At 45.2% G+C, this 23,837-nt stretch overlaps 3 protein-coding genes across 5 annotated transcripts; 1 reads left to right on the top strand and 2 right to left on the bottom strand.

The window, feature by feature from the left end:
* The first annotated feature begins 377 nt into the window (after nucleotides 1-377).
* On the top strand, nucleotides 378-9,306 carry LOC108935918 (protein phosphatase Slingshot homolog 3). Of its 3 annotated transcripts, none has more exons than XM_018754901.2 (17): nucleotides 378-495; nucleotides 1,216-1,319; nucleotides 2,748-2,785; nucleotides 2,961-3,141; nucleotides 3,430-3,545; nucleotides 3,710-3,778; nucleotides 4,426-4,491; nucleotides 4,775-4,957; nucleotides 5,046-5,139; nucleotides 5,240-5,368; nucleotides 5,775-5,821; nucleotides 6,074-6,220; nucleotides 6,358-6,558; nucleotides 6,651-6,822; nucleotides 7,028-7,135; nucleotides 7,452-7,550; nucleotides 7,637-9,306. In XM_018754901.2, the coding sequence occupies exons 2-17, from the start codon at nucleotides 1,272-1,274 to the stop codon at nucleotides 7,865-7,867; spliced, it is 1,929 nt and encodes a 642-aa protein (XP_018610417.1). In that variant the 5' UTR covers nucleotides 378-495; nucleotides 1,216-1,271; the 3' UTR covers nucleotides 7,868-9,306. The 3 variants fall into 3 exon arrangements, with proteins under 3 accessions (XP_018610417.1, XP_018610418.1, XP_029108241.1); XM_018754902.2 differs by lacking the exon at nucleotides 378-495 and adding an exon at nucleotides 765-1,023; XM_029252408.1 differs by lacking the exons at nucleotides 378-495; nucleotides 1,216-1,319; nucleotides 2,748-2,785 and having other exon boundaries at nucleotides 3,083-3,141; nucleotides 3,263-3,778.
* A 250-nt stretch (nucleotides 9,307-9,556) lies between these two features.
* mrpl18 (mitochondrial ribosomal protein L18) lies at nucleotides 9,557-12,018 on the bottom strand. The gene is made up of 4 exons (XM_018754957.1): nucleotides 11,742-12,018; nucleotides 11,280-11,448; nucleotides 9,986-10,220; nucleotides 9,557-9,694 (listed from the first exon to the last, which is right to left on the bottom strand). The coding sequence occupies exons 1-4, from the start codon at nucleotides 11,866-11,868 to the stop codon at nucleotides 9,620-9,622; spliced, it is 606 nt and encodes a 201-aa protein (XP_018610473.1). The 5' UTR covers nucleotides 11,869-12,018; the 3' UTR covers nucleotides 9,557-9,619.
* Nucleotides 12,019-13,941: 1,923 nt separating this feature from the next.
* Nucleotides 13,942-23,618, bottom strand: tcirg1b (T cell immune regulator 1, ATPase H+ transporting V0 subunit a3b). Its single transcript, XM_018754900.2, has 21 exons — nucleotides 23,428-23,618; nucleotides 22,018-22,140; nucleotides 21,823-21,901; nucleotides 21,564-21,712; nucleotides 21,364-21,459; nucleotides 20,739-20,800; nucleotides 20,361-20,487; nucleotides 19,577-19,659; nucleotides 19,354-19,447; nucleotides 18,596-18,808; nucleotides 18,115-18,265; nucleotides 17,809-17,948; nucleotides 17,397-17,554; nucleotides 17,215-17,305; nucleotides 16,992-17,110; nucleotides 16,678-16,891; nucleotides 16,262-16,375; nucleotides 16,060-16,146; nucleotides 15,782-15,902; nucleotides 15,421-15,592; nucleotides 13,942-15,179 (listed from the first exon to the last, which is right to left on the bottom strand). Exons 2-21 carry the CDS (start codon nucleotides 22,132-22,134, stop codon nucleotides 15,086-15,088), a joined length of 2,481 nt encoding a protein of 826 aa, XP_018610416.1. The 5' UTR covers nucleotides 22,135-22,140; nucleotides 23,428-23,618; the 3' UTR covers nucleotides 13,942-15,085.
* Nucleotides 23,619-23,837: the final 219 nt, after the last annotated feature.

Genomic DNA, 23,837 nt, shown 5'->3' on the forward strand with positions numbered 1-23,837 from the left:
CTGCTGCTGCCAGCGCTGCGATGCCTCCATTAACTAAGAATGTCGGAATGCAGAACCATCGAGTTTTACTGGGCTGTGTGTAACACACGAAGCACGCGTGTATATCTGAGCTCGGCAAGTTTCGACTGACACTCAGTGTTTGCTTCTTCATGTATCAAATATGTAAGAGACTCCTTGTGAGCGCGTAGTAATGATTATCTGCAGGAACCAGCAACATTCCTGCACTGAGAACACGCTCGCCTGAAGCGAAGAGTTCCGCCGCGACGCGTCCCCTTTAAGAAAACCCGTGCGGAATCGGCCTCTTCCAAATAAGGTCGTGTTTATTTTTCTCGGCCGAAATTATTTCTTCCTGGTCCGATGGCACTACTCCCCTTTAAGTGAATGCCGAGAGAGGAATTGGGACTTTTCACGAGCTGCATCAAAACAGAGGGGAAAAGCTGAGGGACGCTTGGAAAACGGGGTGAAGCCGCGCGGAGGGCCGGAGTGTGGAGGCAGGTAAGAGCAAGAGCAAGAGCAAGAGCGCTCCCTCGGCACTCGACGTGCTTGTTCACGCGCTCTCTTAGTCTTCCTATGTCACGTTTTAAGGAACTACACAAAACTGGTAGAAGAGCAAGAGGCAAAATAAATTGCAAAACGCAGCGGTTACATATGCAGTGCGCGGCTTCGCGGGCTCGGAGCTCTTCGTTCCGTTCGGCCGTGTTCGGCGCGTGGGGTCCACGTCACGGGACACTTTGGGCATGATATACCTGGCGCGCGCGACGACGGTGGACTGAGAGGAAACTGCTGCTTCGTGTCGCGGTGGTGGTGTAAGAACTGCGTTTTTCCCTCGGCCACGGCACGGGCGACGTGTCAGAACACGGTACACGTACACGGTACAGTAGTAGTAGCGTAGATAGTACTGCTGGCCAAACAAGGAAATACGAGTGTCAGTGTGTAGCATCCAAGTTATTAGTTAATCCGATCCGTCCGTGTGTGATCACTGGTGAGTGACGCGAGTGGATACATACAGCAACAGTGTGGAATGTGAGTGGATTCATTGAAAACAGTGTTTCTTTTGTGACAGTCCTGCATGTTCACAGATTTGACTGATACTCTTATATCTGCACTGAGACTGACAGTGAGTGGGGACCCCCTGCAGCCCTGTAACCCCACCTGGTGCTCCCGTGGGTTTGATCACTCCACATGTGACAGGTGAGCTCTGTTTCACACCCACAGAGAGCTCCGTTCCTCCCGTGGATCCTGGTGAGAGACCTTGGTGGACGTCGTCAGGGATGGCGCTGCTGACGCTCCACCGAACCCCATCTGTGTGCACCACGCCAGTGAGTCATGGGGTCGAATCCCCCCCCCCGGGATTGTCCTGTTCATGTGTGTTACGCGAATGACAGTTAGCAGTTCTTTTTCGGGATTTTCACAATCTTCACCCTTTTGATGTCTCCGAAGTCTCTGAGTATTATGCAGCGTGACACGTTCTCGGATTTCCTCTTTGCCGTAGACCTTGGCAAATAAATGATAAATCTCAGCTATTTATGTTTAAAACAGGACTTGGCATTCATGATTATAGGAAAGTATTGTTTAAATGGTGTAATTATATCATGTACAACTGAACATTACATTTAACAGTATTAATGAACGGATTATTTATAAATACCGAATACTGCAGTATGGTGTCTTCCTTACCCTTTAGTTTTTGTGGGGTTTTTCTGTGCTATTAATATGGTATAGTAAATATCTCTTTGTGCTACAGTCTTTCTTAGAAGGTGTTCAGCCTTCGTAAGAACATTTTCATTTATTACCAGTAAAAGAGTGACGGCGCAGGCCGTTATACATCAGTATCAGTTACATCAACACAGTCGTCCTTGCCTGAGTCATGGTTATATCGGCGGCGGCAGCAGCGGCTGATAGAGGATCTGGACGTGTAAACCTCTTTTTCTGACACCATCAGACTTAGCGCGGTGCCCTGTGCTAACATCTCATGGTTGTTTTCTCCTCCTCTTTTCGCCTTCTTTCCCTATTTCTCCCTGTGCCATTCGACCAGCTGACACACATTTTTCTTTCTTTGTTTATTATTTCTAGTTTTTTGCTAAATCATGTTTGAACTAGAAATCATCTCTGGTATGTTTAAACCCTGTTGTTTCCTTTCTTTCTCTGTGCCGGTCCGTGGTGCGAGTCCATGTGAGGCATGCAGTCAATCTAGTGCCTGACTGTATTAACTCATGTTCTGTCTCTTCTCTCCAACCTTGATCGCTGTACTCTACTTCAGCCCCTTTCTGCTTCTTCTTTTTTTCTTTATTCACTGTCTCTGTCTGGACATGTCAGTTGCATAACAGGTAATGTTACTGTATCAAGTTTCACTCCCCTCAGCCCTCGACGCCACTGCTCTCCCTCCCGGCTCCTGGCTCCCGGCTCCCTGCTCGCAGCTTCGCTTTGCTTCCCTCCCTTGTCTTTGTCCCCCTAACCTGCTGTCCACATCTCCACGTCTCCATCTCTCCTCCTCTCTCTCACATTCTCTGCCATTCTCTGTTTGTTTCTCAGCACACTGATAATCTAATATAATCCCCACAAAGAGCTTTTTCCATTCTTTTATTTAAAAATCACTTTGGATAGAGATCTCCTCCTGATCCATGCTGCATAATGTACTGTACTGTACTAGTAAACTGGTCGAAGGGCCACATCTAGTGGAATTTGTGACATTTAACTTATGAGTTATAATTATGCTTCCGTATTAATTATGTCCTGGTTATTTCAAGGATGAAGTCATTCCAAGAAGAGGAAGACTTCAGAAGAGGTATCATTTATCGATTCCATGTGCTTGCTGTCAGGTGGTCCGGTTAAATTTAAAATTACTGGAGCTTTGAGGAACAATTTCGTTCATTTGCCATCATCGTTAGCATTTTTTTGTCTTTGTGGTGCACAAACATCTTCCTTTGAGTTAAATGTTGATGAACCTTTTGCGCTGGCAGGGAAAGTTTCGCTCTGGTGAAAGGGGCGGTGCTTTTGCTGGAGGATGGGGCAGGGACAGGGGATGAGACTCCACCCACTGTGAGCAAGCACCGCCCCCCGGGGGCTGGCAAGGCAGTCATTCAGCACCGACACCTCCATGCCATGGTGTCACTGCTGCGACCCGAAGACACCCTCAAACTGGTGCGAGTCACACAGCATACTGTGTTTCCTGTGTCTCTGCTCTTTCATTTTGAGTTGCGTAGCCCGTGTTGCCCAAGAGTCTCTCTGTGGTCCTGTTTCATTGTGTTCGATGTTTCTGCAGCTCTGTCTCAGGCTCTCCGCCAAACCAGCCTGCATTATTGGAATGACAAGATCATTATTCATAGTCCAAGTCATACACACAGCAATAAACATAATGAAAAAGGACAGAATTCCTGAGAAGACAAAGGAAATGAATCTGCTTTCCTCTCCTTCCCGTCTCTCTGGCAGGCGGTGCGTTTGGAGTCGGTCAGTCCAGTCAGAGTGAGATACTTACTGATCGTTTCTACCACGTGCAATAAGCACGAGAGCCTCTTGCTGGGAGTTGACTTCCCCAACGGAGACAGGTGTGTTTGCATTGTGCTTCTGCACTGTCTCCGTGGCCATCGCACTCCTGGGAATGAAGGCAACGCCGAGGCCCTGCGCAAAAGTGTACCATGCATGTTTGCGTTCTCGTTTCGAAAGGGCCCATTAGTCGGTTAAATATGTTTCACCTTTTTGTCTCCCTCAGCGATCAGTGTACCATTGGTCTGGTCCTTTCCATATGGAGCGATACACAGGTGTATCTGGATGGAGATGGGTAAGGCACGAGAGCGTTTGGAACCCAGAGCTTCGGCTGCGAAGTGGTGACAGTCTGTGAGATGAGCTTACAGCGAGAGAGAGAAGTGCGGCAACGTGAAAAATAGCTGCCGCAAAGCGTGTGTAAAAACACAACTGAGTTGCTGCGGCTAAGGTCGGAACATTAGTCCGAATTTTTCGAGTGTGATTTTTATATAATCCATACCGTTTGAAACATACCTGTTCTGTGGCATATTTCACTTAGTAGTCAGTGTTCCGGCTGTTTACATTATTTATTGATAATTATGTAATAAAGCACTTAGGTGAATGTTGGTTATGCTGCTGTTGTGCCTTTGAAGCTGTTTTATGACTTATTAGTTTACACACCCATATTAGAAAATATTGTTTACATGCTATGGAAGAGACTAACTGGTTGGGCCTGCTTAGAGCAGCTTGGTAAATATTGAAGGTAGAGGTATGGTGGAAGCAGAGGGAGGAACAGCATTGAGGAGAGGGATCTAAAAGTCAACAAAGAATAACAGTCTCATTTCCACGGTGATCACTTCCACCTGTTCCAAGTGGGACCAGCGATTCGCTTACTGTGTTTGCCCTGTAACCCACACCTCAGAGTGTTTCAGCCGCTGAGCCGTGGCCCTGTCTCTCTTCCAGTGGGTTCAGTGTTACCTCAGCGGGTGATACCAGGACTTTCAAACCAGTGTCCATTCAAACCATGTGGTGAGACGGAACTCTTCCCTTGCTTTTCACAGCTTTATTTACATTCCACCCACCCTGCTTAAGTCGAACTGCCTGTAAATGTCCCCAGAACCATAAAATATCTCTGCTGTGTGGAGCAGAATTGAACCTTTGACCGTCTCTTGGTTTTATGGTTCGTTTGCAACTCCACGGCAAATTAACGCTTGACTTACACCCACAGTGTGACCTTCACATGTAGTGCTGCCCACTCAGTCCCCTTCATGCATGGGAGTAACGCCTATCGTGTTGAACCCTGCACACCCAGGTCAGTACTGCAGGCGCTGCATGGATGCTGCGAACGTGCAGTAAAGGGTGCCCTGATTCCTGGTTCTGGACTGAGCTGGGCTCGGAACTACGCTGCCCAGATTGAGTCGGATCAGCTCTGCATCAACGAGTGGTGCGCCATGACGGGGTTGGAGTCGGTCAGGAGGGACGATGTGGGGCACAGGTGAGCTGCCCAGCTCAGCCAATGCTCAACACTTCACTGTGTCTCTGAGTCGTCAACGTTCAGTCGTCCGTCTCTCCTACTAACCCAGTTCCTCGGAGAGAGCGACGGTGGAGAGGAGGATCAAAGCGCAGCTTCGAGAGATCATGCGGAGTGAGGACCTTGAGAACATCACGTCTAAACAGGTGAGACGAGAGAAGTAATGGACGCGACGCTCACGGCCACGTACCGTCCCTGGTCCAGATGATCATGTGATTATGACGATTGATATTTGTACACTGGCAGGTCAGGAGTGCCCTTGAGAAGAACATCGGCATGGACATGAAGGACTACAAAGAGTTTATTGACAATGAGATGATGGTCACCATGGCTCAGATGGACAAGCCCTCCCGAATATTTGACTACCTGTACCTGGTGGGCGAGCCGCATCGTGTAGTGTACTGTACTGTACTGTATTCCATCACAGAACACAAGATCAACTTACTAAAGGCAATTTAGCATAACTCCTGATCGGTGAGAAAACGATCAGATTAAATGTGCTGGTTTCCCAGGAGGAAAAGCTCACTTCAGACTGGACGGATGTATGTGTCATGTGTGACTAGGAGAAGTAACATGGTAAAATGAGACCTTTTGGACTGGTCCTTTACCGCTCTGGGTCTGCCATGACCAGGGCTAGAGAGCCCAGTGCTGCTTTCCTGCATCACCCTTCCTGACTTTCAGGAGGTTGCCCAAGAATTTTTTTAAATTATTATTTAAATGCGGTGTATTTTAAATAGAATAGTCGTATAGTAAATTAATTCAACTTTTCCTTTGTTTTTAGGGCTCTGAATGGAATGCAGCCAACTTCGAAGAGCTACAGAAAAACAAGTATTGGCTTTTCCCTCTTTTCTATTTCCTCTTGTGTTTAGTGTGACGCCGTTGTGTTGATGGTGTTCGTGTCACGCAAGTTATGAAAACACACTCCTTGTTGAGCTCCTGTTTGGTCTGTGCCGTGTTATTGTCTCCCGAAGCGTTCGCTGTGATACTAGAGATAGACAGCTGTGAAGATGGACGCTTTGTGTTGAAACACACAGAGAGTAAAGTGTGTGCGGTTAAGATGCCATCGTTGTGTTTTAACAGTGTCGGCTACATTTTGAACGTAACCCGGGAGATAGATAACTTCTTCCCTGAATCCTTCACCTACATGAATATCCGTGTGTACGACGTGGAATCAACAGACCTGCTCTCTCACTGGAATAACACGTACTCTTTCATCAACAAAGCCAGGTGCGTCTGCCTCCCTCTCTCTCGTGCACCTCTCCGTGCTCGCGATATTGGAAATGAGCGATTGGATCTCGAAACCCCAAGTCCAGCGTACTAAGCGCGTAGAGGGTGTGAATGCTGTGCCCCCGTCCCCCTCGCAGGCAGAGCGGCCAGGGGGTGCTGGTCCACTGCAAGATGGGCGTGAGTCGCTCGGCCTCCACCGTGGTGGCGTTCGTCATGAAGCAGCAGCACTGGACGCTGGAAAGAGCCCTGGCCCACGTGCGCGAGAGACGGCCCATCATTCAGCCCAACGAGGGCTTCATGAAGCAGCTGCACACGTACAGCGGCATCCTCTCTGCGAGGTAGGCGCCGTCCCGGGGTTCCGGCACGTTCTCGGCTGTGAGCTTGCGGAGCCGCCTTGGCCAGAAGGTGACAGAGCGGCTTCGTCTCTCAGTCAGCAGCGTCACAGCACTCTCTGGAGGCGAAAGTCACGGGAGATTAGGAAAATGTCGTACCAGAGCAACGAGGAGGAGGCAAGTGACGAGGAGGAGTTGGAGGAGGGGGAGGAGGAGGAGGAAGAAGAAGAAGAAGAAGAAGAGAATTATGATGAAGAGGAAGAAGGGGAGGTGAGACTGGAAAAGAATAAGCTCAGTGTTCGGTGGAAACTGCTCCAGATGCAGTTATGTCCGTTTTCCTCAGTGATCTGCGTGTCTTGATGTTCCTTTCTCTACATTGACATGCACAAGGAGCTGAGGTTATGTTGATGGCCGATCTCCAGTGTCCTCTCCTCTCCGGCCCCCACCTCCCTCCCTCCCTCCCTCACTCCCTCAGGTGTTCCACGAGCCCTGTCCTCCAGGGGACTCCCTCCCCCCAACACCTGGCCCCTCGCAGGAGTCTCCCTCGTCAACCCACCACATTACTGTCCCAGACAGCGACAAGGTAGCGTCACGTACAGCGTGCCTTCAGACCGCATGAGGCCCGGTTCCCTCATCAGCTCGGGATGACTGAGGGCCAGCGGAGCGCCACGTGTTGTCACTCATTCAGTTTGTCAGTGCGCTGTCTGTAGCAGCAAGTAAATTGAAACGGTTCTGCTGAAAAGAAGCATTACCATACTCTGCAGAGTAGGACGTGTGAATCAATCTTTGTGAAGATGTTACTTGTAATGAGAAGTTCGGTATTTTGAGCTCAGCTGAAGGGCTCCGTTTCCCTCCATCGGGGATTTTGAAAAGCTGTTCAGGGTCTCTGTGTCTGGCAGATTCTCCAGAGCCCCAGTCGGAGTGGGAGAATGAATCTCTTCTCACTGATGCAGTCGATCTGTGAACAGGATGAGGAGGACAGGAACACCGACAAAGAGGTGAAGAAAAGGCCCCTGACAGGTTACAGCTCGCATCATTTTTACTGCTCTCTTTTAAGTTTGTCTTTGCGGCATCTTTGATACAGACTGCTGCCGGTCAGTGGAGGTCACCAGGGGAGCGGAGGCGGAGCCAGGGAAGGAGGGGCCTTATTCATCAGAAGGCCCATGTGGACCTGTCCCCTGAGCCACGCAGCCGTTCCAGATGCGAAGGCGCGGTCAGTGAGAAGGCAGGTGCAGTCAGCCCCTCACCTTCCAACGAAATGAGTGGAGCGGGAAATGGGGGTGGGGGGGACGTGGGACGTGCAGCAGAGAAATAGGTGGGGCCTCGGCGGAGCAGAGAATTGGGAGGAGCCTTGAAGCGGGAGGGAAAAGCTACTCAGGAGATTCAAAACAGGAGAGAAGATTTTCCGCCACACGGAAAAGCGAAATAGTTCCAGGATGGTGACAGCAGTAGTTTTACAGCAAAAATGGAGTGACAGCTACGGATAAAACATACCGGTATACTATCAGTGTGCAGTACCTCACTTAACTGCACAAGCACTGCTTTTTGGATGGACTGGATGCCCCTGTGTCCAAGCCCATGTTCATACTGTATGTTACAGCGGTAAAATACTCACTGCAGGTTCACTTTATACACTGACATTAGCAGCTCTCAGTACTACTAGTCCTTGACTTTCCACTCCATGTGCTCCTTCTGCTTACTCGCTCCACTCCAGTGTTTACCACCTTATGGAGAAATCCAGATGTTTTTACTGAGCTGTATGGGCAAGAAATGTTTTCATAAATATTTGGACATGCATTTTAGGTTTGCTAAGTTATTGTATTACATTTGTGTATTATTTTAGCATTATTCTGACAGAACAATTTACACACACACCTTCACTGTCTCTCTGTTCCCTCTCTCCATTCTATGCAATATTTGATTTTAAGCTGTATTTTATTCCAAGAATGTGAAACATGCAGGAATTAGATAGTAATCAGGGCCATGCATTTTTATTTCTCTCTTGGCAAAAAATACAGGTTTCAACAGGACTCCTAGAGGTAGGAGAGTGTTGATATTTTTTTATGAACATGTGTTTTTCTGGGTAATAGGACTTTTTGCTAAAGTGTGTACCCCATTATAACTGCACATTGCACTAAGAATATGTACAAATTGTACTAGAAGTAAATCAAGAATTCCAGTTTAGTCTTAGCCATAAAGTATTGGTACAAATGTCAGGAGTATTTTTTTTTTTTTTTTTTACAGCTTGGCTGTTTTAGTGCCTTAAGCCAAAAGAGTTATGTTTTAAAAGAATGTGGCCCTCCATATTGAGATTTGATCTTGAGAAAGTTGAGAGCTGGTATTTTTTTCACCTGTTTTTGTCACTGTGCCTTGCTGGGAGTTTATAAATAGTTGGTATGCTTGTGTGTGTGTATATGAAAAGTATGCCTGTATCTAATGCATGAATGTGACCAAATGTATTATACTGTATGTATTATATGCGTGCATTTGCTTTAGAAGTAATGTAGTGCAGTATGTGTGCCTAACCCTCTGCAAACAGACTTAAGAGTTCAAGTTGACATCAGTCAGAATTGAACAAAAACCAAAGATGAACACAGTATACAGTGTATTGTAGTGGGTTGTATTGCATCTGTTATACAAAGCGCTGTTCTGAACTTTATTCTACTGAATGTCTAACACTGCTTGGTTCTCGAGTGTTGTTGCCAGTACCTATATCACTGAATGTTTACAGCTGTATAAATGACTATATTAAAATTGCAGACTGATCTTCTTTCGTACCACTACACTGCACACAGTACCAGTGAATGCCCTCAGTCACTATCCATACATACACTGAATGGACAGTGCAAGAACTACACAGGAGTATGAATAAGTGCGTTTAAGACTGCTACCTAAATAACCATATAAAAAAAAATTCCAAACTGAAGGTTGTCACTGTGTATTTGGCAACTTGGTACCAGAGGCAGAAACCACAGTTTATACAAGAGGACGAGACAATGGTGTATAAAAGACAAGACAACTTCACCCTTTATTTAGTGGAATTCCTGACAAATTCCCCTAGCAGTGGTCAGTCTACATATTTTCTTCTTGGTTCGCACAACTTGATTCCTCCTCCTTTCAGTGCCATCCTGAACTTCTTTACCTGGGAAATGGAGCAAGAGAATATTTCAGGGCCAAGTAAACATATTGCTGCCTGCACTGACATGAGTAGTACTGTACGGAGAGGGCTAGAGAAAGTGCTGAATCAATAGTTCTATATTAACTGAGCATAAGCGGTTGTTGTAAAATACTTTTGTGCATTGGAATTTCTTTTGCCCATAAATATTCCAGAATAAGTTCAAATAGTGATTACTAGGGACTTCAGATTTAAAGCAGTAATTTGTACATGTATAACAAGTGGATTGGGAAAGGTTTCAGTTTTTGAGAAACTCACCGACTCGGAGCGGAACGTCCATGGGACGACCCTGAAGGCGAGTCGTTGGAACCCAGCTTCTCTACAACGGGCTGCCAGCACCTCTCCAACTGCCTGGGAGGCAGCGACTGAGCGGGTGGAGTGCAGCTCCCGCTTCAAGGCCCACTCCTTTGTGGAGCAGGATAGCACTGGTGTGGATGAGTGGGGGGCGAAGATCTCTGCTGTGATGTAGTTCTGAGAGCGGGAGTACACTAATCTGAGGGGGAGAGCAGGACGAGCACACGACTATGTTTATTTACAAACCTGCATTGCTTAGTAAAGTGTTATAAATCAGCTCAGTTTATTATGATAGATGCATTATAAACAGACATTCTTGGTTGTTCAACTCTTTATATTAGGACTTAATTTAGCCAAGAATATGCTTTTTGTCCATAGCCAACTACATACCTTAATACACTTCAAAAACATTTTACTGACAACTGAATACAAATTTGTATTGTGGCTTGAAAAGCAAAAATAAAAATCCAGTTGAGGTACGTGTAAAACAAAGGATTTGTGACTTATAAGTAAATGTTATATGTAAAGAGGGGAACTTCACAAGATTGACTGATAGATAGATATGCAAATAAATAAAACCAGGCAGCTTTAGGCATGTTGACAACACTGTCCAATAAAAACAACTTTCCAGCTCTCTTCACAGTATCAATTTCACCAGTAGCAGTGTTTCTTTTTTTATGAAAGTGCACAAATTTACTTTGCAATTCCAAACTTAAATTTGTGCTTAAAGTAGCAAATCTCTTCTAAATGTGAATAATCATGTTTCAAAGGTCCAACCAAACCATCAGAAGCAAAGGGCTCCGGAATGAGCAACTGTAACAAGTGGGCAAACACAGAGCTTCACTCCAAACTACTTTCAGTACAAACATCCTGGCCTTCAGTATGCTGGAATCTGTCCTTCACGTTACGTAAGTAGCCCGTACATTGCAGCAAGGGGGCGTCTCCTAGGATCTGAACCATCACTGCTTTGAAGACAATCTCTCCATCGCCATCCTGTCCTACAACACCACATGTCAGCTGCTGAGATTATGCACCCTGGCATAAAACAGGTGGGGAACTCCTGTCCTCCCTCTACCTTATATGTGTAACAGAAGAGATACACCCAAGTGGAGGACAGAATCACACACTCCTCCATCCTCCACCCACACATCGCTCCTCTTTAGGTGGATCGATCCATTCGAGCTGGTTTTTCTGGTGTGAGGCAACCACCAAGCGGTCAAACAAGGTCGAAACATTGCAGCTGCTCCACACTTGATACCTGTGATAATAGTGGTTTGAAGGCCACACTGTCTCCCATCCTCTGTCCTTCCTCGCGAGGGCCATTTGCTCCAGATTGCGGGGGTTTCTGTTCAGGAACTCCTCACTGATCTCCTCATCCTCATTGAGCTGTGGCTCGGCCTCGGCAGCTGACTGACTCATAGAGCAGGCTGAGAAAAAAGGAAGGAAACGGCGCACCATTAATTCTCTATTCCGGTTCTTTACCGCACACTGAACTGCACCCCAGGAATAAAAACTACACACACGAAAACAACAAGTCAAGACTTAGCCTAGGCTAGTAAGTTCCAGCAAAGCAGTGGACTGTCAGTGTCATACACAACATCATCATCATCATCATCATCATGTCACGTATAATACATGATAAGTGTTTCAATCGTTAGTAACGTAAACTAGGTTGACAAATTACGTAGCAGTGTGAAACGAAGAATTTGTTCGAACTAACCCGATTTCGTCGACGACGGCGGGCCATGATGAAATGTCTCACTTAGTCTCGTGCCCGCTTTTTGCCGCTGCACCACTTGACCAAGCAGAAGTCTAACTGTGCGACCTAAATTCCCCAAGGCTGCCATTACGGTGGAACGGCCAGTACTCCTACTGCATGCAATTAAGCACTGTCTGTGCTCAAACAACCGTGTGGACAAAACACCGACATGACATTCTAACACACATACTACACCAACACCGCCGATGCACGGGACGGCGCCATGTTTAGCTTACGTATTTCCGCTTCCGGTCGACGGGTGACACTGCGCGAGCGCCCGCGTGTACGCCAATGGTGTAGAACGTTCGAGGTCCGGCGTTATTGCTCTCGTGCGGCGTGTTTTACTAACGCGTGAAACGTGGAATGATGGAAAAATGACAATTCATATTAAAACCGAATGGACTGTAAGCAGCCATATAGTTATTACAAAAATATGTGAGACTCACAGTGAGTCATGCACGATTTACCTTAAAAATATGTAAAGTCAGAGCTACATTCGACGAATTAAACCACACAATTACAATTCATGATAATTAATTACCCTTATAGACTCGTCTCTAATATATATTATATATGTAATTCTTATATAACTAAAAATAATAGAATGACACGGAAATATATATATCCTCCTATATGAGGGGCTTATTATTCAGCCCAGTTGTATTATGGCGGGTTATTTTGATCAATTCACATCCACAACATGCAATTCTGTATCGGAGTTTATTAAAATATCTCCTGAAAAGGTTGCAATAAAGATGCAGAAGACATCAGAAAAGACTGCAAAAGCAGAGAAGAATACAGTACATGTAAAAAAAAAAAAGAAACATAATGCTATGCCCTGGACTACGCTGAAGCCAGATCCCGAGGTACAGTACGGCCTGTGCTTCCAGGATAGGCTCCGGACCACCGCCACCCTGCATCACACGACTGGTTATTGATAATAAATTAAATGAACATGTAGAAATAATAATTTTGTTACAGATGTATTCATTGTCAAAGATCAAATACACAGACATTTTCAGAACCGCTTGTCCCATAGGGGTCGCGGGGAACCGGAGCCTACCCAGCAACACAGGGAGTAAGGCCGGAGGGGGAGGGGACACACCTAGGACGGGATGCCAGTCCGCCACAAGGCACCCCAAGCGAGACTCGAACCTCAGACCCACCGGAGAGCAGAACTGTGGTCCAACCCACTGTGCCACCGCACCCCCTATAGATCAAATACATTTTTAGAGATATTTTAATGAATTGTAGGTGAAATGTTTTTTTATCCAGGGTGGCAAGGTGGCACAGCAGCGTTTGTGGACACCCTGTCCCTATGTGATAGGCTTCAGGCTATATTTTGTCCATGAACTGATGCTTATTGAAAAAACAAATACTGGGAATTTGATCCTCTCACAAGGCAAATTCATCTAATGGGGTGACTTCAAGGAACGAATTGAGTCCATTATGAGGAATAGGTGTATAATGTTGAAGTTGCGAATCCCTGAAATAACATCTGTGACACCAAAGAGTGGTTTGATGTAAAAACAGCAATATTTATAAAGACATTAGAAGGGCAGAGCTGCTTTTTGCCCAGGTCAGCCTGGTAGCACAGTGAGTAATGCTGCTGTTTCACAGCACCTGGATGGTGGGAGAGGCCATGGGTTTGATCCCTGCTCAGTCTGTGTGGAGTTTGCATGTTCTCCCTGTGTCTGTGTGGGTACCCTCTGGGTGCTCTGGTTTCTTCCCACAGTCCAAAGACATGCTGTTCAGGTTTGGCCATAGTGTGTGAGTGACAGAGAGAGTGTGTTTCACTGATGTATGGATGAGTGACCCAGTGTAAATTGTGTATCTAGCAGTGTAAGTCACTGCAGTGAATAAGGTGTGTGGGCTGATAACACTACATAGTCTTAGTTGACTTCCAATCAACTCTAACATCACCTAAGATGTTTAAATGCTTTAATATGAAAGAAACGCATCTGATTTGTTAAAGTATTAAGGACTTGAATTGATTTTTACTGTTTGTACCAGTCTGTACATGTCCAAAGTAATCTGCTTAGGAATACTCAACTTTATTGAAAATGTTCTATCTGAACACTTCACAGAAATAAGCTATCTCTCCTGAAGTTTGTCATATTTTATTAATTCATAATTTCCATTAAAAAATATTACAGGCTGATCTTAACAAAAAGCAGAAACACAGTAACCATAGGGATGAATCTTCTTCATTAAGGCAATTTATGAAATATATAATTTCATGTAAAAGGAAGATAAAAAAAACCAAATAAAAACAAACATCTGCACACAGTTGAAGTACTTTGCTATAAATGTAAAACCTTACAGTATGACAAACAGACACTTTCATGCTGTACTCAAAATGATGCTCAACTCATCAAAAACACCTGTGAAAAGACATACTTGACACACTGCAATACGCTAGTTTTAACAGCATCCCTTTGTGTGGATTACATTGGCGATGAAAAACAGAAGGATGTACGGTAGATCTGTCTGTGCTGACAATGCATGCTTTGCACTGCATCAATTTGCCAGTGTATTAGTTACGTACTAACACAACATGCAAGATATACGTTTTTACAGATTTTTTTAAAAACATTTCAACCACTTTTGTTAATGTGTGCCTTTAAAAACGAACAGGTCCCCTTTAATGATGTCACGTGTTAATCATTTAGTTCAATCAGATTTACAGAGTAAAAGAAAGTAGAAGCACCAGACACGTGCAGGCTTGCCTTGCTATTTCGTCGGGGGCACTGCACTACTTACCTATGCTAGACTTCATGTTGTGGCTCCACTGAGACACAAACATCTGAACCGATCACTTTTCCTGAGTAAGTCAGAGCTCATACAATACAAATAACTGCTGGAAGACTGAAATGAACATCTCTCCTTAAGGACATATTCAAAGAACTTCCTACTCAACAGAAATGGCATAATGAAAACAGAAGCATCCTACAAGTGTTGTACGAAAAGGTACTGACACTCCCGTGGGGGCTCAAATAGTACCCGAACTTATTTGGGGGTGTGAAAGACTGGACTTTTGCTTCAGTAGTTTAGTCTCTGACAACTGAAAGATCTGGAACAATACTCCATTACAGGCAATACTTACAGAAAATTTTTGATTAGACTGAATTGAAGAACCATACCAACATTCCATGGTCACTGTGCATTCAGTATATATAGAATTGGAAGTGTTTCTTCTGAATTTTATCCTTCAAAATTATACAAATAGATGGCCTTCAAAATGCATAAATGGCTCGTGATGATAAATGATCATAAATGAAAATTTTTAATACTAAATTTGGCACTTAATTAGCTACTGAGGAATGTATGATGGAAGCAAAAGAGAATGGGCAGAGCTTGTAGCCAGTTCCACTATAGAACTTGTTTTGAAATTCCACCCTGTACAAAAAAAAAAAGGAGAAAAATTTCAAAATCATAATGGGCAATTCAAAGTGAACCGAATTTAGTGACTAGAGCTCAGCAAAACCACCCTGCAGATGACACTGTTATTAGGTTACTGCAAATTTCCACTTCACATAAAGTCTATGTTCTTTGTCTTCCAACATATCAAAATCTGTCACAAACTCTAGAAGCAAAGTTCATTCGCGTTTACATAAATTCAGACTGTGTCTTCTCTCACCAGTGTAGACGGAGGGCGTGCAGGAAAGCTGACAGCCCCTCCATGACCAGCAGAATGGAAACCGTCAACACAGCAAAGAAGGCAAAGATGACCACAAGGATAATGGAGGCCACATAGTCCTTCCTGGAGAGGGGCATCCGCATCACCATCACCCACAACACCTCTGACAGCTCTGAAAAACAAGACACTCATCGTACATACAATGAAACTCATGACACCTTCTCCAAGCAAGATGATCCTTTCCAATATACCCCGAGGTCCAGGACATCGAAGGCACCATCAAACACAGGGGGACTTAGAAGAAAGAGAACTGCTGAGAATGGACACAGAGACAGGTTGGTTTGTCGCTACGGATACTCACGTGCATGTGCCAAGCTGAGCGCCCACAGCCGTAAGTAAGAGGCAGTGTTGGAGATACAACCAAGGCAATACTCAATAGTATGGATTGCCTGGTGCATGAACACATTTGGCAAGTCAAACTCCTGAAGATTGCAGCAGGAGAAAGCGAGAGAAACCACTGTTTAGTGTTAACTCCTGATGAAAGAAAAGACTTAGCTTTTCAGCAAATACCAATAACTTCAGAAAATGTAGGGATTTTCAAACACTTGGGTGTTTCTCGTTTCTCCACATGTTCCTGACCTCTTCCTCACCCACGTGGCCTTCTTCCACATCCCCCTGCAAAGCATTGATGGCACCGTTGTCCGACAGTAGTGGCCTTTGGTCTCCCTGATGACAACACAAAGCAAACACTGAATTCAGAACCATTCAGATATGGTACATGCTGGATATGAGAGTCAAAATGAGAACCCCCCCGGAAAATTCAGCCAAAACACACACTTACTCCTCGATGTCGCCTCTTTCTCTTGTGCGTTATGTATTGATGGACTGGTTTCCCCAACAACAAGACAGGTACTGAACACACAGCCAAAATTACAAGCACCTTCTGTACTATCAGCTGCAGAGAGAGAAAGAAGAACATTACTGTTCTCTGAGTCCCTTCTTCGTAAATTTATTTATCTGACACTTTCCTCCAAAGCAAATTACAATGTTAAGATACTTACAATTATTTACCCATTTATACAGCTGGGTAACTGTACTGGACCATTTTACTTTGCTCGGGGTACTAAAGCTGGATTTAAACCTACAACCTTTTGAGAGCAAAGGCAGCAGCTCTATCCACTACGCTACAGCTGCCCCTTATGGTTATTCCGCATTAGTCTATTTATCACACAGACCTTTTTGACAGCTTCTACTCACCTGTCCGGTGTACAGTGGTGGATTGGTTTTGTTGTCAGTAAACAGGAACATATCAATGAAGTGTATGAGAATACTAGGTGCCTGGTTTGAGTCCATGGGACCATACGCGATCCACTTGAAGATAACCATGAACACCAGATAACCAAACAGGCAGAGCATGAAGATGAGCTCTGGGATAAGAACCAGGAAAATGCTGCTGAACTTCCTGAAGTGTCTGCGGAGAGCAGGAGCACAAAGCACCGTTAGCTGAAAGCCACTGACTGCACGTGGCGAGAGTAGAAACAGCCAACGAGAGACACAGGAGAGCGACTGACATGTAATTGAAGAAGGAAAGGCAAACCCCAAAGGTCATGTGGATCACACCGATGATCACAGACATCTTCATTTTGTAGGAGTTGAGGAATGTCAAGTGGTTATTTGCCAACCCCCAGATCTGCAGAGGAAAATATTTCATATTTTTATGACTGTCTCTCTAAAGTCATCCTGTATGTAAATGTGGGGAAAAAAGGGGTGAGACCCAATAGTATATCTGCATACCGGGTCAATACCAAATGGGTAGGGTCCCTGAAACACTCCCGTAACATTTGGGTCCAGACTGAGATACTGGTTCGCTTGAAATGTTGCGTCACTGTAAAACAGTGCATTTTTAAAACAAATGTATTACTGAGGGTTGGACAAGCATCAGACTGGGCACTGAAGGCAAGAGAAGGCAACAGCACCTCCAGTTGTAGTGCGCGATCATGGGCTGGATGTGCCAACTGGACGTGTACACACTGAGCCCTCGGCTGAAGCATTCGTTATAGATGGCCCCGGTGTAGATGGAGAAGAGACCCATCAGCAATATCAGGTATCTCCCCCCAAACATCATTCTCCAGATCTAATGTTGACAAAGCAAAAGCAAGAGAGATGGTGACAATTTATTTACAATCCAGTACCAGGAAATGAGTTTGGCTTTCCACACAATATTAATAAATTAATTTTCTGGGCTGGATGGACAGTGCAGCAGTATTTATGTATAAGAGAAACAGTCCTGGCATTGATGGGATATTACGTATATTTAAAGGGAGTAGACGTGATTGCTGATGACTGATAATACAGCTGTGACATATAGAGGACCGTGAAAGTTATTACCTCATTGGTGTTGTTCCTCAACTTGGGGTCTTTCTCCTCCAGGACCATCCAGAGTGCTGCAAGGGTCATGAGTAACCCATGTCCCACATCCCCAAACATTACCGCAAAGAGGAAGGGGAAGGTGATGATAGTGTATACCGCTGGAGGAGGGGGGGGGGTGGGGGAGTGAAGGGCCAGAAAGTATATATCTCAAACCCTAAATTTTACCCATTTCTTCCTGAATCTTTGGATTTTTTTTTTTCTTTTTCATCCTCTGAAAATGTTAGTAACTAGGAAGAGGGAAAATGGAAAGAGGCTCTCCTCTACCTGGGTTCACCTCCCTGTACATAGCCACTCCGTATGCATCTACAATGTTCTGGAATCCAGCAGTGAAGGAGTTGGTGGTGAAGAGTGTTGGTGGAGAAGCTGCTGCAGGCAGGCGGTTGTAGAAGGAGTCCACGCTGTTCCCACTCTTCCGCTGTGCAAGAACAATACCGCAATGCTGTACTCACTCACCACTGGGTTTGGCCACAAAAAGTTTGGAGAGGTTGATGAGCAAGCCAAAGATACACTGGCACATACACTGAGAGAAACACTGCTTTCAAATTCTGTCTGATGAGAGCACAGAACCTCAGTCTCTCATCTTTTCTTCTCTTTACATGAACTGACCCATCAGTTTGTTCTGGAACCAGGGATCGCAGCTGGTTCATGGCTCCGGACCCCATTGAGCGCATCTCTGCCTTGCTCCCCACTCCCATCCCCGTACCATCAACACCCGCCACCCTCCCTGACACATCCCGCCACTCACAGTTCCTTCTCTCAGCGCGTTCTGCAGTGCCGGCAGTTGGCTCACAGGACACCAGGCCTCAGCAATGAGACACTTGTCTGTGACGGACGGGCTGCACAGGTTCAACACCATCTGAACTGCCTTGCACTTCTGAACCCGGACTTTCCAGTGCGGGAGGACTGCCACGGCACGATCCAGCAGCTGCTGCAGGTACTGCTCCGTCTGGGCGAGCACCTGTGTGAGAATAAACCAAAGCTATTAATTGATCCAGCTGGAAAAATAATGTTCAGCATCTCTCTGCTGTCTCAATGAGGAGAAATCCCGTGCGTCCAGGGTTGGTTTTCCACCACAAAAAATGCAGTTTATAAAAGCAGCCAGACTCATCTAACAAAATATTATTCCAACTAGAAACTTCTGTAAAACAGACTCAGGGTAATGATTTTGGCCAAAACCAAAAGACATCTGGAATAGAAAAGTACGGAGTGCCGTGGAAAAAAGTATTTCCAAGGGACTTACTTGTTCACACCTATGACTACATTCTACCTTCCACACCAAGAAAATGACACGGAAACAACACTGGTGTCATTTGTTCCTCTCTTTGTCTCTGCTCATATACTTCTACAACTGACAAAAAGATTAGATTAAATTTTAAATTTCGAAATGCTGCAAAACCGGGCTGAGAAATGACCTGAGACAATTACTTTCTCACGGCACCGTGTTAAACCACACTACCAGTGTAAATATCCCAGTGATAAAAATCTAGGGCTCCCCTCTCCTACCGTTTTGATGTCCTCAATCCTGTTCTCCAGTTTTTGGAGAGTTTCCACTCTTTCTGTTGTACTTTCGGGGTAGGCGAAGGTTTGGGTGTGGAAACTGTTTTTGCAGCAGGAAGAAAACGATACAGCAGGTCGCATATCAGTGCCAACGAACAATGTAACCTCAGGTTTCGTCTATGTTTGCACATCGAGAACTTTCGAAGAAGATGGACAGAGGCAATCTTACCAATCACAGATTTTCTTGACTTTCTGACCAATCTGGTCCCCCCAGTAGGAAATGAGGAAGACTGTCCACTGCACCATTTCTCCCTGTGATTGACAGACATGACGGATGAGCACTTTAAATGGGGCTTTTGTATCTTTCTCATCTACTCATTACTACTCGCTACTAAAAATTACACAGCCCTATGAATAATAGTAAATGGCTTAACACTGGAAATCCCTTTGAAGAAAAGCATCCGTTTAATGAATAATTACCTGAATAAATTCAAAGCATGCATTTGCATTTATTCGTTTAGCTGACACTTTTCTCCAAAGCCACTTACAGTGTGACACTACCCTCGATTATTTACAAATTTATACAGCTGGGTAATTTTATTGGAGCAATTTATGGTTAAATACCTTCCTCAACAGCCAGAGGTGGGATTTGAACCTACAACCTTTGGATCCAAAGACAGCAGCTGTAACCACTACGCTACCAGCTGTCCTTTAAAGACTCTAAAATAGGCCACTTCTCTACTTTCTACATTGTCTTTCATTACAGGGATCCCTCTTTTAGAATCATGTGTCTGCCTCTAAGCGTCTTCTTATGTTCATGTAATGCACTCACTGTCATTTTCTGTGAGACACTTTGGAGAAAAGCATCTGGTAAATAAAACTTAATAAATGTAAATGCAACTTGTACAAAAAGGTCAGTTGTTTCACAAAGTAAAAAGTACCACAATTGGAATTTTAATGAAGGACATCAATGCTGAGCCTCAGTGTCCAGCACTAATTCAATAGTCTCTTACAGAGTCAGGCATTTCCAGTCTCTCTTTCATCTCCTGAAAATCCACTATGATGTAACCTCGACAAGCACGCCACAGCAGCCGTTCAAAGGACGGGACTTTCCACGGATGCACGACACCTGCTACGAAGCTACAAAAAGAGGAACAAGGAAGGTGCGTTGGAAGAGTTTTCACATACAAAACACCCAGCGCACCCTAAGCCGCAATATCCCATGGGGACATGCTGACAGCGCAATGACGGGCACTGAAGTGAAGCATGTGAATGAGAACAGCACCATTACCAGACCCTTCCATGTAAACAGCATTACAGGGTTGGATGGTAAAAAGACCTTGAAGCAAGTGGTCTGTGGACTGAACAGAACACTGATCAATCAAGCTCACCTGAGTCGAATGTCCTGCCTGTTGTCCGAAAACCCAGACGAGTCCAAGGTGTGGGGTGGCATCTGTAAGGATTTGTGCGGGATTAGTGCCGCACAGTATGAAGGAAGGAAAAAATTATTCTGGACCAAAAATCTCATTCTCAGAACACAAGAGTTTCACTACAGTAGCTCTGTTGAGCAGCAAAGGCTAAAATGGACAATGCTGCAACATGGGTCACAATCAAAGTACTTTCTTTACTCATCTTTATACCAGCATGGTTACTTAGCAACAGACTGGGATGTTTACAGCAGCAACCGAGGCCTGATGTATAGTTGTATACTCTATGACCTTTTCATGTGAACACTTTGATGTGACGGACTGTCTTTATAAAGCACAAAAACAAGGAATTTACTGTAACTACTGAGAGATAGAATTTTCTTTACCATAGTACTGCTCATGTACTTCCAAAAAGTATAAAGGAAAATGGTTTGGCAACATAGCTGTGCTAGATTCCAGAATCCAGAACAAGTTGTGACCTGATTAAGTTTTAAAAAAAAAAAAAAAAAAAAACCCACAAGCACACATGCTCGTACTAGTCTGGGCTCTTTACTCTGGATGAAAAGCCAAGGAAGTAACAGCAAATAACCTGTGTTGTAGTAAGGGAGTGCGTCTCAGTCAGCACCCCTCTGTACTGAGAAAGCTGAGTCAGCTGGGCCTGGAGGCTGTCTCGGTTCCGTGACACCTATGGAACGACGACGACACAACTAGGAACAGCCTGACAACCAGCACCGAAGCTAACCAGGGTCCTCGACCCCATCCGTGAACGTAAACTCTAACCCCACGCACCTCCTTCAGCTCTCTGGACAGCCTCTCACTCTCCTCCTCGATGGTGAGCAGCTCTCTGGGCTGGGGTGCAGAAGGGGTCGGATAGGGTGGGGACAGGCGTCCCTCCAGAGGAGGGGACCGGGACCGGTGGATCTCCTGCTCCAGGAATGCTGTGGTCCATGGGCAGAGGACAAGTCAGTAGAAAGGCTGATAAAAATTACAGTACGTTCATAGTTAAAACCAAACTGTGAGACTACAAGGGTGAGAAGCCAGAACTCACAAAACGTTTTCTCGAGCTCCTCGCATCGCCGCACTTCCCCAACAAACTTCCTCTGAAAAGCGTTGACGTTTGGGTTCAGCTAAGACAAGGAATGGCAGAAAAGCATGAATGTGGGTCAAATTAGGAGTCAAATTAGATTAAATGAGGAAGTGAGCTAAAGTGGAGCAGTAGGGGGTCTGTTTTATGGTGACTTACATCTCGGAACTCGACCAGTCCCAGCTCTCCCAGTTCGCTGACGCAGTCGTAGGCCGATCCCGACTGGAGAAAGAGCTGCACCAGACAGACTTCCTCGCTACGAAACAGAGCCCCCATGGCAACCTGAGAGACAGGGAGGCAGAAAGAGTGCATAGAAGGAGGGAGGTGGACGGGGGGTAATGCAGTCGATCATGTGATCCTCTCGTCCTTCCTCAAATCTATTTTCTCTTGACAGGAAAATCTGAGAAAAGACAACTGCCACACGACACAGGCTGACCCCCCGCTGCAAAATCGGAGTGACTAAAGCGGAGTCAGCTGACAGGCAAGGACACGGTGACACAGACAGAAACCCAAAGTGTCACAGAGTGTGTGTGGAAACGAAGCCGTTTGCACAGCGTGACCACACCGCAGGATCCTGAGGACACTATGGAGACACTCATTATCCTTTTGTTTAAAAGGAGGATTTAATTAGCTGGGTATCTGGGTGACATAGAGAGAAACATTTCACATAGCATCTGATCAGCTGTATTTAGTTAACTGAATTTATTGGATGTGGAATAACAAAAGGTCCTGCTTAAGAAAGACAATCAAGGCACAAGGAAAATGAATGATTGAAACTGTCGCCGTTATTCACACATTCCCTTAAACTTAAAAAGAAAAGATCAACACCGACAAACATTCATGGGCAGTTTACTGACTGGACAATATGTGCTGTTCAAATTCCAACAAACACCCAAATCAGATTACTTTGCAGACTTGTGATCTGTCCCCCCATGAGTAGCAGTGAGTCTAACTGAAAGCATGTGCAAATCAGCAGGCTAAGGAGCCACTGGCAACATGAGGAGAAATCAGTGCAGGAAGCAATAATTTTGTTAAAAAAAAAAAAAAAAAAAAAAAAACCACACAAGCAAAAACAAAAAACTGTCGAGGCTAGATTAGTTTCAATATGAGGTACCACTGAAAACTAAACCAATAGCAACTGGAACGACCACACAGCAGCAACAGTCTGTGCTGGATTTCCCGGCGGGACACGCACTGCCCATCACTTTGTTATTCACATCTGACAAAGTAGGCTCGCTGACTTACTATACAGTGTGCTGCTGCCTACTGCAGTGAAGCGAAAATGAATATGAACATCAAACGGGACACGCTTGTTTCGGTAATCTGTTCTGTTCAAGTTATCCCAACTTGTGTCTGCCAAGTATTAACACCAATTTCATGTTGTTTTGTTGAATGGCCAGAGTAGTACTAAATTAGCAAATAACCCGTAGCTGTTTGTTTTCAATTCATGAATTTAAATAAAATCACTGATTTCACACACGTTTAGTTACAGAAACAACGTGCACCACAACGAGCTCGGGTGGAAATAAGTTTCAGTAGTTGTAATAAAAACACTCGTGGATGTCATACCGCTCTCTTGCCGAAGTCACAGTCCACGACGGGCACACAGAGCCGGCGCCGCTGCCGAGTCCCCCGCGATGTGCAAACAGACCGACTATAAAACACACATGAAGAGGCGGAGGAAGAACCGTGATGTCGCACTTCCTGTTTCCCAACGGTCACATGACGCTGCCTTGTCACGTGAGAAAGAACGACGGAGGAGGGGTGGCGTCGACGACGCGCATGACGAGGACTTTTCCAGAGCCCTGCCGCGGTCTGTACTGTAGTACAACACGCTAACGCTGACATGGAACGCGTGCGTACAAGCCGTGCATTAGAGCATTGACATTATTAGAGAATATGATACGTTATAGGGTAGCGCAGAATTACCTTGTGAGGTTCACAGTGCAGGAGGTGGGCAGTTGACCCCTTTGTGTGTG

This window comes from Scleropages formosus, chromosome 5 (assembly GCF_900964775.1).
Source record: "Scleropages formosus chromosome 5, fSclFor1.1, whole genome shotgun sequence".
Classification (NCBI taxonomy): domain Eukaryota; kingdom Metazoa; phylum Chordata; class Actinopteri; order Osteoglossiformes; family Osteoglossidae; genus Scleropages; species Scleropages formosus.

What these genes read in the sequence shown, in the direction of transcription:
- LOC108935918 (XM_018754901.2), top strand. Translation starts at nt 1,272, where the DNA reads ATGGCGCTGCTGACGCTCCACCGAACCCCATCTGTGTGCACCACGCCA. An exon ending in AGAGGAAGACTTCAGAAGAG is followed by an intron (nt 2,786 to 2,960) that starts GTATCATTTATC and finishes TTGCGCTGGCAG; the next exon opens with GGAAAGTTTCGCTCTGGTGA. An exon ending in GTGTATCTGGATGGAGATGG is followed by an intron (nt 3,779 to 4,425) that starts GTAAGGCACGAG and finishes TCTCTCTTCCAG; the next exon opens with TGGGTTCAGTGTTACCTCAG.
- mrpl18 (XM_018754957.1), bottom strand. Translation starts at nt 11,868, where the DNA reads ATGGCAGCCTTGGGGAATTTAGGTCGCACAGTTAGACTTCTGCTTGGT. An exon ending in TCAAACCACTATTATCACAG is followed by an intron (nt 10,221 to 11,279) that starts GTATCAAGTGTG and finishes TCTCCCCCTCAG; the next exon opens with ATTAGTGTACTCCCGCTCTC. An exon ending in GGACGTTCCGCTCCGAGTCG is followed by an intron (nt 9,695 to 9,985) that starts GTGAGTTTCTCA and finishes TCCATTTCCCAG; the next exon opens with GTAAAGAAGTTCAGGATGGC.
- tcirg1b (XM_018754900.2), bottom strand. Translation starts at nt 22,134, where the DNA reads ATGGGGGCTCTGTTTCGTAGCGAGGAAGTCTGTCTGGTGCAGCTCTTT. An exon ending in GACTGGTCGAGTTCCGAGAT is followed by an intron (nt 21,902 to 22,017) that starts GTAAGTCACCAT and finishes TCCTTGTCTTAG; the next exon opens with CTGAACCCAAACGTCAACGC. An exon ending in GACTGGAAATGCCTGACTCT is followed by an intron (nt 19,660 to 20,360) that starts GTAAGAGACTAT and finishes TGTCAATCACAG; the next exon opens with GGAGAAATGGTGCAGTGGAC.